This window comes from Peromyscus leucopus, chromosome X (genome assembly GCF_004664715.2).
Source record: "Peromyscus leucopus breed LL Stock chromosome X, UCI_PerLeu_2.1, whole genome shotgun sequence".
NCBI classification, from domain to species: Eukaryota; Metazoa; Chordata; class Mammalia; order Rodentia; family Cricetidae; genus Peromyscus; species Peromyscus leucopus.
The window spans coordinates 93,736,894-93,753,758 of record NC_051083.1 but is presented as its reverse complement, the minus strand read 5'-3'; the positions used below and the strand labels follow the sequence as shown (position 1 = coordinate 93,753,758).

The 16,865-nt window shown below is 45.9% G+C and overlaps 1 protein-coding gene across 4 annotated transcripts in view; it reads right to left on the bottom strand.

Annotated features, from left to right (window-relative positions):
- The window catches only part of Frmpd3 (FERM and PDZ domain containing 3), a 93,347-nt gene that overhangs the window by 70,511 nt on the left and 5,971 nt on the right, over positions 1–16,865 (bottom strand). The window contains exons 2-3 of one of the 4 annotated variants that reach the window (XM_028895140.2): positions 4,355–4,509; positions 161–263 (exon numbers count right to left, since the gene is read on the bottom strand). The exons of 1 other annotated variant lie outside the window; for it this stretch is intronic. In XM_028895140.2, the coding sequence (XP_028750973.1) occupies positions 161–263; positions 4,355–4,502 (251 nt within the window). In that variant the 5' untranslated portion in view covers positions 4,503–4,509. Of the gene's footprint in view, positions 1–160; positions 264–4,354; positions 4,510–16,865 lie in introns of those variants that run through there. 2 more of the 4 variants (XM_037199430.1, XM_037199431.1) reach the window with 2 other exon arrangements.

The window sequence follows — 16,865 nt, the reverse complement described above, 5'->3', positions numbered from 1 at the left end:
TGATACCCACAGTTCTAGGTGGCCAGGAGCCCTGGCTAGAGCTGATCTGCCTGGGAAGGTTTCTCTCTAGGGCCTTGAATAGTGGTAGCCTTTTGCCACTGATGGGACAGGGGTGGGGGCATTGCTCAGCTCCTGTCAAGGCCCCAGAGGCCCCTGTTACCTGATGAGTTCTATGAACCTCTCCCTGGGGGCTTCACTCACGTCCTCCTCATTAATAGCCACAATCTGGTCACCAGCCAGGAGCTTGTCCTCAGAGGGGCCTCCTGCAGAGGAGAGGAGAGAGGCGTGAGGGCTCAGAGGTACTGCCAAGGGAAAGTTCAAGTCTGGGCAACAGCCACATTGCCTGAGGGAGTCAAGCCAATAAAGAGAGAGGAGAGAGAGAACTCCAGTAGAAGCCTGAAGAGGATGCAGACTGAGGTATGGTGGCAGAAGCGTCTTTCTAGCTCAGTCTTCTGCCTATGGAGGGCAGAGGAATGAAGAGAGAGACTGGAGTAGAGACCCTTTCGCAGAGCGTGGCCTAGGAGCAACAGGCCCATGGCTAAGATGCGGCTCTAAGTGTCTGGTCGCTTGGTTCTAAAGAGGGACAGAGACTTCTGTCTCATTTGAGGGGTTCACTTAGGCAAAATGAATGGCTTCTGACTGCTGGAGGTGGTACAAGTGACAAGAGCAGGGGAAGCAGTCTTCTTACTTGAATATCAGTATTTAGTCTGAAATGGTTTAGGCACTCATATGCTGGGAGGTAGGGGGATGGATTCTAAGACCAAAAGGGTTTACACTTCTCCAACACTGAGAGAAGCTATCCCCTCCAAATGTGTAAACAAAGTACAGGTCCCCAGGCAGCAGGCAATCTGCTTGCTGCCTTCTCATCTCCAATGGTGAGGTTAAGAACTGACCTATGGGAAAGCTAACCGCCTTGGCTAAAGCAAAAGGTAGAGACAGAGGGGGGTCACAGTGGTGCTGCCTCCGCTTTCTAGAAAAGTCCCTTCCTTCCTTCCTTCCCTTCCTTCCTTCCTTCCTTCCTTCCTTCCTTCCTTCCTTCCTTCCTTCCTTCCTTCCTTCCTTCCTTCCCTTCCTTCCTTCCTTCCTTCCTTCATCCCTCCCTCCCTTTTTTTCCATCTTTCTTGAGAACAGCTTTTCAGAGACAGAAAGAGAATGAAGTTGGGTACAGCATGATTCAAACCCTAAAGAAAAGCTAAATGATATGCCCCACTCTCTAACTGGCCTTGATTATTATTTGTGGCCATTTTAAAAAGGCCAGATTCCCAACTTTTCTCTCCACAGAGAAGGGCGCTGCCTATTGACTTCCCAAACTTATACATATTGACTATGTCAATGATGGCACAGGCCTATAATCCCAACTGCTAGGGAGGCTGAGACAGGAAAATCTGAAGTGCAAGGGTGCTGGGGCTACTAACTAAGTTCAAGGCTAGTCTGGGAAATTTAGCAAGACCCTGTGTCAAGATAAAAAAGTGAAGACAGTCGAGAGGTGAGGTTTTATGGCCCAGCATTCATGGAGTTCAAGCCCATGGGCAAAAATAAAAAGTCACCTGAGTATATCTCAATGGCTCTGGCCCCTGGGACTCATGTAGGAGTCACCAATGGGACAGCATTGACATTTGCTAGGCCTCATGACAGTTCAGTGATTTCACAAATTGTGAGCATGGGGTTGACAATCATACTCTTCGCAGTCATGAAGAACTGGGCTCTAATCCTGCAGTCACAATTTACTGTATGACCTTGAGTGAGACTTCTTATGTCTCCCAGTCACTTATCTGTTAACTGAGAAAATGACAGTACCTATACATCATAGAATGTTGGGAAGATAAATGAGATGATAAATGTATAGTACTTAAAATAGCTGATTAAGCCAGATAAAGTGGCCCACACCTATAATCCTAGTACTTGGGAAGTTGAGGCAGGAGGATTAGGAGTTCAAGGTCAGTCTTAACTACACAGTGATTTAAAGGTCAACTTAGACTGCATAAGATCCTGTCTCAAAAACAGAACAAAGCAAAGAATACAAATAGTTGATTGCTGTCAGTGAGAACTGAATAAATGATGGTTATTGGATCTTCCAAGGGACAGTTCCTTCTGTTTGTTTCATTATGTCTATCAATTTCTGTCAAAACCAACTAGCTTTGGCTAGGGATGTAACTCAGCTGGTAGAGTAGTTGCTTCGCATACACTCTGCAGTGGGCTCACTCCCCAGAACCACATAAACTAGATGTGGTGGTGCACACCTATAATCCTAACATTCAAGAGACAGAGGCAGGACAATTCCTTTAAGTCTAGAGCCAGCCTGGCTGATATCAGGATAGCCAGGGCTACACAAGACCTTGTCTCTAAAACAAACAAATAAAAAAGCCAACAAAATGAAAATAACAGTCTCGTAGGTGGGGGCTACTTTACTTAATTCCTTTCCTTCTTCCCTCTCTCCCTAGCTTGGAGTGAAGAGGTCCTCATCGAATGCAACTTCCTTCTTGGGCCTTGGACCTATCCATGTCACTGGTGCTATTGATCTACCTTTTGCACAAATGGTTTGTGGGTCTTCGGAGCTGACCTTCTGTAGAATACTTCATCTTTTGTCATGGCCTCCTCATATACAAGCAAACATCCTCTGTATCCAGTAGCTGCATGGACCAGCCCATCTTTTATAGAGTAGGGCCTGGCAGTCTCTAGCTTTTTGTGGCTCTTTATTTATTTATTTTTTTAAAAAATCAAGTTTTAAATTTTATTTATTTTTATTTTATGTGCATTGGTGTTTTGCCATGGGTATCAGGTCCCCTGGAACTGGAATTACAGACAGTTGTGAGCTGCTGTATGGATGCTGGGAGTTGAACCCAGGTCCTCTGGAAGAGCAGTCAGTATTCTTAACCACTGAGCCATCTCTCTAGCCCCACGACTCTTCTTTTTATCTCTTCATCTCCTTCTGCCCTAGGACAGGGATGGGATGGGAGAGGGCTTCTTTCCAGTCTTCAAATTCTGTTTACTTTGAAGTTAAAGTAGGGGTTTCTGGTGGTCTATTGTATTCCCTCTTCCCAAGACAAATTTGGTTTCTGATCAGAAGACAGAACTCTTTTGCCAAACTGGATGACTGACTCAGGAGCCTTAGGTTATCCACAAACTCCTGTATTGAATTTTGTTTGCTTGTGCCCTCTAGTTGAAGAGAGCTTACAGGAAAAAAATGTTTTTTTTTTCTTTTCCTTTGAGGATAGTGAAATTCATCAAATTTCTGCAAGACCAGTTCGTACTCTGCTGCTCCTTTTGACTGAGTGAGAAACTGTTGTAAACATCTCAAGCCTCAGGCCTAGCAAGTGAGGAATAAAGCCCTTTCCTGTCAATGCACAGCGAATGCAAACACAACATTGCTTTGGCTCAATTTCACTCACAATGGCAGGGTTTCAGACATGCGGGCGGCGGGCAGGCAGGCGGGCGGGGTGCTTGTTCCTTTTCCCATCCCATGCAGTCACTTCCAAGCTCAGCTTGCCTCTCACCAACTCAAACAGGCTCTGAGCAAACTCTTGTTTAGCTGCTTCCTAGTTGAACGACCCTCTTATATGCCCCTTACCTTACCAGCTTGCTGTGAGAACTAGACAAAATGAAATAAAGGACTTAGGAGATGCTTCGTTATTGGGAACTTTTGCTACTGACAGTCTGGCCTTCAGACAGTTTATTCTGTTTTCCCTTTCCCATCCTATCAGTAGTCTCAATCCTAATTCTGGTCTTCACTAGCTCATCTATCTCATGAATAGTATCCATAGGCGGGAGATCAGATTCTGTGTGTGTGTGTGTGTGTGTGTGTGTGTGTGTGTGTGTGTGTGTGTGAGAGAGAGAGAGAGAGAGAGAGAGAGAGAGAGAGAGAGAGAGAGAGAGAGAGAGGTGAGTATGGATACTTGCATGCCATTGTCATGTGCGGATGTCAGAGAACAGCTTCATGGAGTTGATTCTTTCCTTCCACATTTATGTAAATTCCAGGGATCAAACTTAGGTCATCAGGCCTGCACAGCAAGTGCTTTTATTTACTAAGCCCCCAGATTCGTGAGGATAGGAGATGGGTCTTGTGCTTCCCTACAGCACTGCTGGGCTCAGAGTAGGCATTCTATAAATACTCGTTGAAATAAATTGAATGGCACTTTCTCATCCAAGGTATGATGTGTCTCCTATGCATGTTCTGTGCAAATGGAAGACTCCCCCCCTCCCACCCCGCCCCAATTCCTCTTAACTGCAGTCTCTGTCTCAGGCCCCAAGCCACCTGGATGGTTTGTTACTAGCTGACAAATCTTTATCCACGCTTGGTAAATTGCTCTGCTCTCTGGGAAGATATGAAGATATGTACCCTCTGAGGGACACCTACCTGGCCTCACAGATCGAACCACCACAGGCCTCTCACTGCCGGCCACGAAGCCAAAGCCATAAATAGGGTCTCGGTGAATGGTCACTTGTCGCAGTGTCTCTGCTGGCAGCTGTACACATTCCATATCATTTGCGCTCTCTTCTTGCATCACATGACTGGGGGGGGGAGGGGAAGATAGGAGCAAAACAAGATGCAAAGGGAACTAAGCCTCAAAGCCAGCTGGGAGGGACATCAGTTATGGTTCTGGCTATGATACCTGGGAGATCACAGCTTCACTTCGTTCATAATTTGGGACCAGCAGAAGCGATGACTACCTTGTAGTTCATACTGGAGTAAGAGGGAGCTAGCAGGGAGAAGCTGCTTGTCTTCAGGAGAAACTGGTGACATGGGAATTGCAAGTCACACTCATTCTCTTTGATGTTGGGACTCGAGAAGAAGCCTACATGCAAATGTATTGTTCTGAAGTTAACTGGTATCACCTATCTTAATTGGCTATTAACTCCCTAAAGGAAACTAACCCCCCAGGGAACAGACCACAAAAGCAGGCGAATAAGTGGGAAAGGAAATGTGAAATCATTCCAGAACGAGGAACATCTTCACGAAGTCCTTGTACAATTTTAAACTTTAATGTCTATTAGGTGATATATAAAAAGGAACTATTTAGGTGGCATATATAAACAAGCGTGCTAATGTTCAGGACCATTACTTTACACAATTGTACAGAATGCCAACTTATTTCACTTAATGGGACAGCTGGAAAATGGCTCCTGTGGGCCAGAAGGGGAGCATCTTCTTGAGGTGGCTGATAGATCTGAAACTCAGTCGAGGCTGAGGAAAGAGGGAATACTTCCCTCACACGTGGGGGAGATTCCATGTTGTTCTCTCAATGCCTACAACTTAAGCTCCTGAAGGCTAGCAGTTGCATAGAGCTAGCTGTATAAAGATTGCACACTGAGGGCCAGGGTGAGGCATATTTCAGGCAGATAGGCCCAGGTGGAGCATTTGGGTGAAGAGCCCCGAGTAGTGGGGGTGTAGGGAAAGTGATGTTTGTGGGGACACTGGGTGCCAGGGATAAGGGAGATAGTAACACAGGGAATGATGATCTAGAAGAAGGACAAAGTAGGCAGGGATGGAAGAGAGAGGACCAGAACCAAGAGACTCAGGCTTTCAGGTATAGCAGATGAGCCTAGGTGCCTTACCTCAGTATATCCATTCTCTAAAATTAAAGTTCTAGCCAGGGTTCTTCGAAACAGATGACTAGGAGTTAATTAATTAAACTAGTACAAGGTTTGTAGAAGATGTGGGAGGCTTTGACACTATGAGAGTGATGCAGTTGTTCACTAGCTAAGAATTCCAAATACTTCAGTGGCAGGTGGGTTGTTTATCTGGAATCAACTAATTAGAGCTGAGCGTTAGACTATTTGTGGGGGAGGTGAGATTTGGAGCAATTACATGAAAGATAAATAATTCAGCAAAGACCCCACAGCTGTCTTCATCATACCAGACCAGGGATGATATGAATCACCCACATATACTCTAGCTGTACCCAGTGTGGTCTGGAGACGGTCTTTCATCCCTTGGGGAGGTGGATGCTAGTATAGGGCAAATTTAGAAGTCTCTAGAAGGCAAATTTAGAAGCTGGCTCCCTCCCATTTTCCTACCCTAGTAAGACAAATGGACACTTTCTAACTGAAAGGCATGAAACAGCTGGAAGGTGGCTTGGCTGAAGTTCTGAATAGGTATTTTGGGGGTACAGGGTATCTTTGGGGGTGACCTGAGGTGCTTTTCTGACTTCTGTTCTTGCTGGCAGGCACAAGTTTAGCATTGAAGGGAGCCAGAGAGCACTGTTTTGGGCTACCATCTTGCCTCAGCCTTGAGGTCGCTACTCAATTGAGCCTTTGTCTCTGGCGCCTAGTCTCAAAGATGATAAAAAGCCTCTTCCCGGGATGCCCTGAACTGGGTGCTGATGTGGACACCCATTGGAGCAGGGCGGATGCTTGAGAAGCTGTTGGGCTGCACAGCCCCTGGCCTGGGGAGCAAAGAGACTGCAGGTATACTGTGGAATTATCCTGTACTATCCTGTACTCACCCTCCCATCCCAAGCACTGACAACCCAGATTTTCCCTCCCTCTGCTTTTCGTGAAGCTGGGGACACTTCAGCCTTCAGTGGACCTTGAGGTACCACCATTACTGATTAAAACAGTCGCTCTTGGAGCCAGAGCAACCAACAAGCTGAAAGCCTTTTGTGACGTGCTTTGCTTTATTCTTCTGACTCACATGGGGGCAATCAACGAGTATTTATTGAGTACCTACTCAGGCAGTCCAGAGCCCTTGAGGACACTGAGAAGCTCTAGGTCTTTGGCTACGAAGAGCTACCAGTCTAGCTGGAAGAGAAAAGACGAGGATCCAGTGCACACAGGAATTAGAGTAGGATTGAGAACAGTAGATGAACTTGACGACTAAGTCAACCTTGTATATTCAGAGGAAAGAGTAGAGAAGCTGGAGAGGGTGCCATGGAGGGTGTGGGAATGGTTTGGGGAGGCCAGGAAAAGGCACACTGTGGAGAGAGATGGGAACCCAAGCTCTCTCTCGCAGGCGACCCAGCTATTCTCCACCATAAAAGGTGTGTTTCCAGGTGAAATCGAATCACATTGTGTTCCTCATTAAGGTTGTTTCTGAGCTGGACTAACTGTCCCTAGCTGGATCTTTCTCAATTCTACAAGTATCGGATGCCTCCCAGTGCTTAGGCCTTCCCACATGTCTTGGGTCGGGGGAGACTCCTCTATTAACAATCTAGGGGGGGCATTTGATAATCCAATGGGAGGTCTTCCTTCCCTCCTAAGGTCTGCTGCATCTTTTAGCGTCTGCAGCCCAGTCCCTCGGAAATTTGCTAAGTGTCTGGAGACTTCTGAGGGACACTGGAGGCAAGCAGTGATGGATGAGAGGAGCGCAGCTGTCCAAGGGCCACGTGACTGCCTTCCTGGGGAAACTAGGCAATTTGACTTTGAAAGACATTTGGCTTCTGGTCTCTCCAAACAGGGTAACCCTGAACAAATTAGGAAGCAGCCAAAGCTCATGAGCCCCCCATTGCTTTATTTCTGGCATCTGCCATCTTCTTCTGTTGTTTGCTCCCAAGCATACAGCACCTTCATTCTGTCCCCTTTTCTACACAGTGTCTCTAAAGCATCTGCTCATCCTACACCAGGGTGGCCCTCTTCATTCAGCCATCCAAGAAAAAGTTCTAGCCTTTGCCTTCTGCCTCATAGTAACAACCTTTAGGTCCATGTGCTTCTTTGCATATTGACACCTATTATCTCATTTGAGAAAAAGTACTTTCACATCCACTATCTCCTCACAGCTGCTATCTGTCCTGCCAAAGAGGCGAGGTGACGGCTCCTCCCCCAGCCCTCAAGGTAGGAGGAGATACCCACAGAGGCTGAGCACATCCGTGATCCAGCTGGAGCCAAATCTCCTTGGAAAGTCCCAAAATCCCAGCACCATCAGCTACATGCTTTCAGAGTCCTGGACCCCTTATCACCCAGAATTTCCATTTCAAGCTGGCTCCAACCCTGTGAATAGTAACATGCCATGTCCTGGCCAGGCCTGGATGCTCAGCACACATTATAATTAACCTGTCTCTGATCCTGTTCACTTTGTGTTGTTGGGAGAATGAGATGAGATCATGGCTACAGAAGAAAGCACTTAGAAGGTTAAGTATAGCATATGGATGTAGAGGTGACAATATTACGGGTAGCATTATTCAGGGTGGCCAGAGGAACAGAGAAAGGGAACCGAAAATGAACCTTCACCCAAAGTCACACAGCTTTGGGACCTTCCCACACCCTTTCTTTTTAAGAGACAGCCCCACAATGCACTCTGCTCCTTTGTTAGCTGGGCAGCCCATTTCCTGGCCCAAACTATCAGACAAACTGACTCCATTTGAATGCTTTGATTTCTCTGTGGACTAACCTGACCTCCATCACTGACCAAAGACAAACCAGGAGCTGGAGTTCACGCTAACAACTGTTGCTAGGCAGATGTGGCTAAAGACAGATGAACTGGCAAGGCAATGAAATGGTTCTGAGCTAATGCTCTATCTTTCTGCGCTTTGGGGCAGGAGAACTAAAATGTTACAGTTACATTTCCAGGCGCTGGCTTTTAGCTCTCCATCCCTCCTTGCCTTTGGCTCTTTTTTCTTTACATTTGGTTGGCTCCTTGGGGAGTCTTGTCATTCTCCTTGAAACTGGCAGGATTTGGAGCCATGTGGCGCCAATTAGCCCTCTGATTCCAGTAACTGGAGCCTGACTCTCCTGGAAACTCCAAAGATCCAGCACAGCAGGCAAGCAGCTGGGTACCTATGAGATGCCATGGATTCCAGGTGGCAGTAACAGGAACCCCATCTCCAGAGCTCTGAGATAGCTCCTCTGGGTGTGAACCTCTTTCCCCTGGTAAAGGTGCCCTCACCTCTCCTTTCAGCTAGCTGCTTCTTACTATGTAGTGCTGCTCAAATTTTAATGTGCACATGGGTCAGGTGGGGGTATTAGCAAATTATTCTGAGGCAGCAGGTCTGTAGTCATCTCTGACATTCTGACCTAGTCCAGGGTGATGCCACTGCTGACTGTAATTTGGGATGCAAGGACATTATCCTTAGACAGCGGGAGAGCCACAGTCAGATCGGAGACTACGTCAGTGCTTTTACTCTGTTTTGTTTTGCACCCTTGAAGGTCCCAGTTAAAGCATAACTGTTGCCAGGGGTGGTGGCACACATGTGTAATCTCAGGAGTTGGGACCAAGAGACAGGAAGATCAAGAGTTCAAGGTCATCCTCAGCTACAGAGGCCAGCCTAGTCTACACGAGACCTTGCTTCAAAACTACTAAAAACCAAATGAGTAAAAACCCATTATCACCTATCACGGACACGTTAATTTTTGTAAACAAAGCTCTGGATGGCTGAATCAGATATATCTGAGGAATTAATATGGAGAGCACAAAATATTTATGAAATGAGACAGGGAAGGTCACATTGGAGCAAGGAGAAGAAAAATATGGCTTTATTTGGCCCTACTGGAGAATCTGGTCATCCCAAGGACTAGAAACATCTGGGAGTCAGGTAGTTAGAAGCTGAAAGGAAGGATACAGCTAAGTAACAGATTTAGGTGTTTATTGAGGACTTACCCTGCTCCAGGGTCTATTCATGTATTATCCCCTCCATCTTTATGGCAACCTCCTAAGCTAGGCAGTACCATGACTATTTTACAGTTAAGGAACATTTGACAAAAGAGATCATGCAATCTGCTAAAGAATATATACTTAGAAGCCATGTGGAACTGCAACATAAACCCAGGTCTGCCAATTACTCTATGTTTTTTTGCCAGGAACCTATGAACCTAGCAGATTATCAAAATGTAGTGAGGTCAGCTCTGTGGACTGTTCCTTCCCAAGTGAACTAAAGGCTGTTTCAGTGCTGTCTTTAAGAGCAAATGTCTTTGAAGCCGCCACACCAGTAAGTGACATCAGGGATGCTAGGCACAGACCTGACCTCCTCTTATTCTAAGACAACCCTTCCACCCAAGGTTACCTTAAATCAAAGATAACATTAAACTCTCTCTATATTGTGGTTATTTCCCTGTACTTACATCCCTATGACAAAGTTTAATTTAATGAGTGAGGCACAGTAAAAGATTAACAAAGATAAAAAAGAAGATGGGTTTATTGGTTCACATCCATAATCCCAGTACTCCAGAGGTTAAGTGCTTAGGAATTTGTGGCCAGCCTGGTTATGTAACAAGTTTCAGACCAACCTGGGGTAGACAGTGAGAGTCCTGACTAAAAAAAAGAAAAAAAGAAAACAAAAGAAATGAGACTGACTGTAGCAAAGCGCTTGTGGCGGTTTGAATGAGAATGGCCCCCACGGGCCATTTGATTATATTTGAAAGCTTGGTCTCCAGTTGGTGAAACTGTTTGGAGAATGATTAGGAGGTGTGGCCTTGTTGGAGGAGGTTTGTCACTGGTGGCGGGCCCTTGCCGGACCCAGTCTCTCTCTCTCTGCCTCCAATTTGAGAATCAGCATGTAAGTTCTCAGCTACTGCTCCAGCACCATGCCTGCCTGCCTGCTGCCATACGCCCCACCATGATGGTCATGGACTCAGCCTCGGAAACTGTAAGCAAGCCCCCAATTAAATGCTTTCTTTTATAAGTTGCTTTGCTTATGGTGTCTCTTCATAGCAACAGACCAGCAAGACAGTACGATAATAAAAATTATTTTGAAGGTATGAATTATTTACTTTTGGAAATTTTCACTTGGTGTTGTTGGGCTCCAGCTGACTGAAGGTAATTAAAACTGCAGAAGGTGAAGCCATTGGCTGAGAGGTTTTGTAATGACCTGTCCACGATCTAACACCACCCTTCTTTTGTGGCCTTGGAAGCTCCTAGTCAGGAGCATACTCTCCTGTTCTCTCAGTTTCCCTTCCAAAATGGCCTGGCATCTTCCTTCCAAACGGAGACCTTCTTTCTGTTGCTGTGTAAGTGAGCAGGCGATGAAGAAAGCAAGCCCCACCTCCTCCCCTTGATGGCTGGAAGTTTGAAATGCTTTTGGTTGCCTTGGAACGTTCCCCTCTCCTCATTTTGGATTGGTCAGCTTAGCCAAAGAAAGGTTGAACTGGCAGGCCCGCGGCTTCAAGTAAATATACTTAGGACTGGTCAGCTGGAGGCGGGAGGGAGGGGGGATTTCACCAGGGCTTTATCTCCAGTCAGGAGGGTGAGGAAAAGCTCTGGTTTGCTGTCTTTCTTATGTATCTGTGGCCCCTTTCCCTATCTGTTTGCTTGATAGGGATCTGTCTAGCTCCTAAGGCCTGCATTTTCAGGTGGAAGCTGCTTATTTTTGAAAATTGTTTTTGTTTCTCTCTCTGGAATCTCAGTCGCTCAGGACCTGCAGGGGAGGTAGACCTCCTGTACTTACAAGTGCTCTCTCTAGGCCACTAGTTCTTTCTTCTGAAATGCCCCCACCTTCTGAGGAACTTGCCTGTTGCCAGCCTTCCTCCCTTTTCAGTGTTACCTGTGGACTTTCTAGGCAGGTCCCAAAGTCACTGAGAACTTTCGTTCCAAATCATATGTGATCTCCCGCCTCCATTCTTTTTAAAAAGAAATCTTGGTACAATATGCATAACTTGAAATTTACAACTTCAGCCATTTTTACTTGTACAATTAGTTCTGTGACATTAAAATCACTCACATTGTTTTGCAAATCTCACAACTGCCCATCTCCAGAAAGCATTCCTCTTCACAAACAGAAACTTACGTGTTTGGCATATTTCAGAGAGCAGAATGTCTTCAGGATTCATCCATATTGTAGCCTGTGTCAGCACCTCCTTCCTCTTAAGACTCAATCATATTCTATGTATGTGCCACATTTTATTCATCTGTGATGGACACTGATTGTTCCCAACATTTGCTTACTTCGAATAATGCTGCTATGCATACAGATGTATAAATATCTGCTGGATCTTTGATTTCACTTTTAGGGGGATTAGACCCATGTTTTGGTTTCTCCTAAAGGCTCATACCTCCAGGGCTTGGTTGCTATTTGGAAAGTGATTAGATTCCATGATCTGAGTCAACCAATGGATTGATCCTTTGATGAATATATAATGTGATGGTGTTCTCACGAGGTGGTAGAAAGTGGGAGGTGGGGGCCTTGTTTGAATGAGTAAAGAAGTCACAAGAGGAGTACCCCAGAGTGATGTAATCTTGCCCCTTTTCGCTTCTCTTTTGGTTTCCTGACTGCCATGATGTGCGGATGTCCTTTGTCGCGCCCTTCCTCCATGGCGTTGCTGCTGTGCCATGAGCCTAAAGTCAGTGGAATCAGCCGCTTGTGTACTGAAATCTATGAAACCACGATCAGAAACAAATTCATCCTCTTTAAAAATTATTTCTCTGAAACATTGTGTACACCAATGAAAAAGTGATTAACCCAACTTAGAAGTGGACTTCCCAGATAGTATGAGAACTCTATAATTATAATTATTATTTTTTTTAGGAATGGCCATAATGTCTCAATGGCTATACCACTTCTTTCTAGCTATGACTTATTTTTCTGTTTGTTGTTTTGTTTTCATAATAGTTATGAAATGGTGGGCCCATGCCTAGTTCTGATACCACTATTGGTGAATTCAACATCTACAGGTGAAGGGGAAGCCACCGAAAACAACTTCTGTCACTTCATTGCCGTACCTAGACATTATCAAGTATTGTACTAACTCCCAAATCTCCAGTGCCATAATCTCCAAGCTTACCTTCTACTCACTCTTCTTCAGGAGCTCCCAAACTCTTAGACTTAAGCATTTCTAGTTTTATATTTCTCAGGAATCTCAAACTTAACATTGCTGAAACTGAGCTCTTGATTTTTTTTTTCCCTCCCAAACCTCATTCAGCATTTTTCATCTCAGTACGTGGCACCGAGTCGAGCTGGAAACCCGAGTCCTTCTTGAAGCCTGTCTTTCCTCCTTCATCCCTGACATCCAATTTCTCAGTAGGTACTGTCAGCTGTCACTTCAAAACACATCCAGAATCTGTCCAATTCTCTCTGGCTCCATGGCTGTCACTGATGCAAACTGCCATCACTTCGCCTGTGGATTGCTGCATCTGCCTCCCTATTGGCCTTCCCGTGTCACTGCTGTCCCCTTCTAAATTTGGCATTTATAGGTGTTGCAAGAGTCAAGACTAGAGCTAGTCATTCCATTGTTGAAAACCCTGTTGACATTCTCCATGGCTTGTAAACAGCACTGAAACTTATTTTCCATGGCTCACATGCCCTTCTCCCCAGTGCTATTCTTATTATTGACTGTTACAATATGGTCCCATTAGCTACTGTTGAGTTTCTCACCACACCAAACAAGTTCTTTGCCATCTCAAGGCCAGCCCATTTGGTATTCTGTTTTCTGGAAACCTCTTTCCTATTTTCCACATGGCTGATCTTTTATCCTTTATTTCTATGCTTAAATATCACTCTCTCACAAAGGCTTTTCCTGTAAACTGCCCTATTATTGTGGCCTGTTATTTCCTTCATGAGACTCATCACACTTTGTAATTATGTGTTTTGTGGCTATTTTGCTATAAACCCTATGAGTTGGGACTGGGTCTCTTTTGTTGAACAGTATACCTATTACGTGTTTGGCACATAGTTGGTGCTTAGTGTTGTTTTCTAAGTGAACCAATGCATAAGTGAGTAGAAGTAATTTTGAGGCACACAGAATCTCTGGCCATTCCACGCAATTAATTGTCAACTGGCTACTGGCTGTGGTTCACCCTGTGAAAGTCAGACTCATAGATGGTGATCATATTGGTCAGACTCTAGTTTCTATAATAGATACTCAAGAAAAACAACTTAATAAGAGGAACACTTATTTTTGGTCCATGGTTTTGCAGGTTTCAGTACATGCTCACATGGTACTCCATTCTTTCAAGGAAATCTCTTTCCTCATTCTTCACATAGATGCTCTTTCATCCTTTAGGTCTCTTCTTAAATATCACCTCCTCACAAAGGCCTTTCCTAGAAAGTCGGCCATGCTGCCTGTAGGCCTGTGGTGAGGATGTGGCTTGTGGTGGAGAGTACAGAGTAGAACAAAGCAGCTCTCCTCAAGGCAAACAAGAAGCAGAAAGACAGGAATGGACAGATGACAGGACACTTCTTTGCAGCACATACACCCATTGACCCACTTCTTCCAACTAGCGCCTTTATTGACACCTCCTCCAAAACCATTGATTTATGAATCTACCAAGTATTAATGTATTGATCAGATTAGATATCTTAGGATCCAATCAGATCCACTAGTTGGGTACCAAACCTTCAACTCACGCATCTTTGGGAGATATATGTTGTATCCAAATCTCAGCAGCGGATCTGGCCCAAAGGAGACACTTTTCAATGTATCTGGCCAAAGACCAATGTAAGGAGAGAATGGAGTCCAAGACTACAATACAGGAAGGAACAAAAGACAGTAGGGCTCCAAGTCCTTTGAGAGTTAGAAATAGAACAGAATTTCCCTCAGAGGGAAGGAATTTTCTTTAAAGGGTATGCAATCATCTTTTCAGAATGGCCAGAAGCACTGGGTTGGGTAGGAAGAGACCATGGTCCTTACCACTCCTGAGAGTCTCCTTATGGCTGAGTTGATTATTTTCCTTGGGCTAACTCCCTCTTCCTTCCCAATCTTTATGGCCCTGCAATTTCCTCTTCAGTTGAGCCTGAAGAACCATCTTTGGGAAAATTTGTTGGTATCTGGATTCTTTTCTTGGATTGTCTAAACTAGCTTTCCCCTAGTGGGCTGGAATTACTGTTATTTGTCATAAGAGGGAAAGTGTAGTTACTGAAGTCATCTGTTCTTCTACAAATATTTGGGAGCTTGCAGTAATTCGGTCAAAGACCAAGCCTAAAATATCTCTGAAAGGAAGCCATAGAGAGAGCCCGGTGGTGGTGGTGGTGGCGGCGGCGGCGGGGGCGGCGGCACACGCCTTTAATCCCAGCACTTGGGAGGCAGAGCCAGGAGGATCTCTGTGAGTTTGAGGCCAGCCTGGTCTACAGAGTGAGATCCAGGGCAGGCGCCAAAACTACACGGAGAAACCCTATCTTGAAAAATCAAAAATCAAGAGAAGAAGAAGGAGGAGGAGGAGGAGGAGGAGGAGGAGGAGGAGGAGGAAGCCGCCATAGGGGACCCTCTTTGCAGCTGTCCTCTTGCCTTCCCTCTTCTCCTCAGGGTTACACATTCAGTAGATTCCGACGTGCTGCCTAATAGGTCCAGACACACTCCTAAACTCTCCTTGCTGGGTCTGCCAGTCTGGTGACAGATGTTAGGGCTGTTCCAGATGTGAGGCTGATGCCATATGGCATTCTGGGTCACAAGATCTGAAGCTGCTGCAATTGAGCTGTGGCAGTTAGTAGGGAGATCCTTACATTTTAGCCCTCACTCACCTGTCACTGGCTGAGGCAGTGAGGGGGAACTAGAGCAATGAAATATTCATGGGAGCTTGAAGGAGTTGTCATGTCATTCTAAAGAACCCTGGGCACCCCAGCCCCCACCTCCATGTATGACACCAAGTATTTCTAAAGGATGCCAAGACAGATTGACTGAGCAGGAGGAAAAGGGATGAGGAATGAAGGGAAAGACAATCAAGAAGAGAAGAGAAGAGAAGACAGCTGAGCAGGAAAGGGGCCTGCCAGAGCCAAGAGGGAAAGAGGCAATGCCAACAAGATGGAGGAGAAGTGAGACAGAAAGGCCTTGGAGACTTGAAGGCAAAAGGACAAGGTTGGAGAAGGCAAACACTAGAGACATCATCTCTTGTCACCTTAGCTTTTTGGAGGTCCTTTCCAATTCTTCCCTTGTCCTCTAGATGCTTGCCAGATGCCCCCAGTGTTACCCTTAGGGCATCCACCACTGCTCAAGGACCATATGGTAATGAGAGCCTTCAGATAGAGCACTTTAGAGGACAGAACTCTTCTGGGAGGAGGATTGCTATGATGCCAAACTGACAGTATGATGCTCCTACCCGGTTCACAGATGGGGATACAGTGGACAAGCGACAAATGGGAAACATTATGAACGAAAGGCCTGGGACACTTTGCTGATGTAGGCCCATTTTCCAGGCACCAGAAACTGGATTTTTGTTGTGAAAGAGGAGATTAAGAGAAGCCTAAGAGGACTGGGAGAGAACTGCAGAAAGTAGGAGGTCAGAGTCGTGATGGGAAAAGTAGAGTTGGCAGGGAAAGGAACAGCAGGCCTGGACTGTTCTCCTCGGTGCACACTCTCTTTGAGGCTAGGCTGGACCACAGAGCTGGGCAGAAAAGGCCAAGCCAGGAGAGGCTCCCTGGCTACCCAATTTTTTTTCTTCTCTTGGATCCCAGCCTTTAGTCTACCAAGGACTGAATTGTAAACAAAGCTTGGAGGACAGACAAGGGAGCAGGTGTGGTCAGGAGTTTCTGGGAATTTCCCAAGTAGCTGCCTCCAGCAGCAAAGACCCAGGACTCATATAGCATCTCCCTGGGGCCTGCTTGGCAGGCACTGACTGCACAGGGCTCTGGGCAAAGCCTCTCGAAGCTAAAAGAGTGCCCATTCAGCTGTTGGACCATGCCAAGACCCTCCTCATTATGAGACTACTAAGCATCAATGGCCTGAGCCACTAGCCTTGGATGCCCCCAGCCCCTGATTTTGGTCAACTCCAGGACAATCTCAGAGTTGGCAACAATCATGCAAGTTATTTACTTGCTCTTGTTGCACCCCTGCTGATTTCCAGAAACAGGAGGGGAAGGCTAGGCCTGCAGCTGGGTCCTGGAGGAAGTGCCAGACCTGGACCGATAGAGAGGGAGGGCACAAACAGGCCCAGAGACCAAACAGTTCAGGAAATATGTAGCAGAAGGCATGAAGATGAACCCAAGTACAGGCTAACGGGAAAGCAAAAGGCTATAGTCAACTTAGTGAGTAGGACTTTCCCGCATGTCTGGCTTTGCAGGGGCACAGACTTT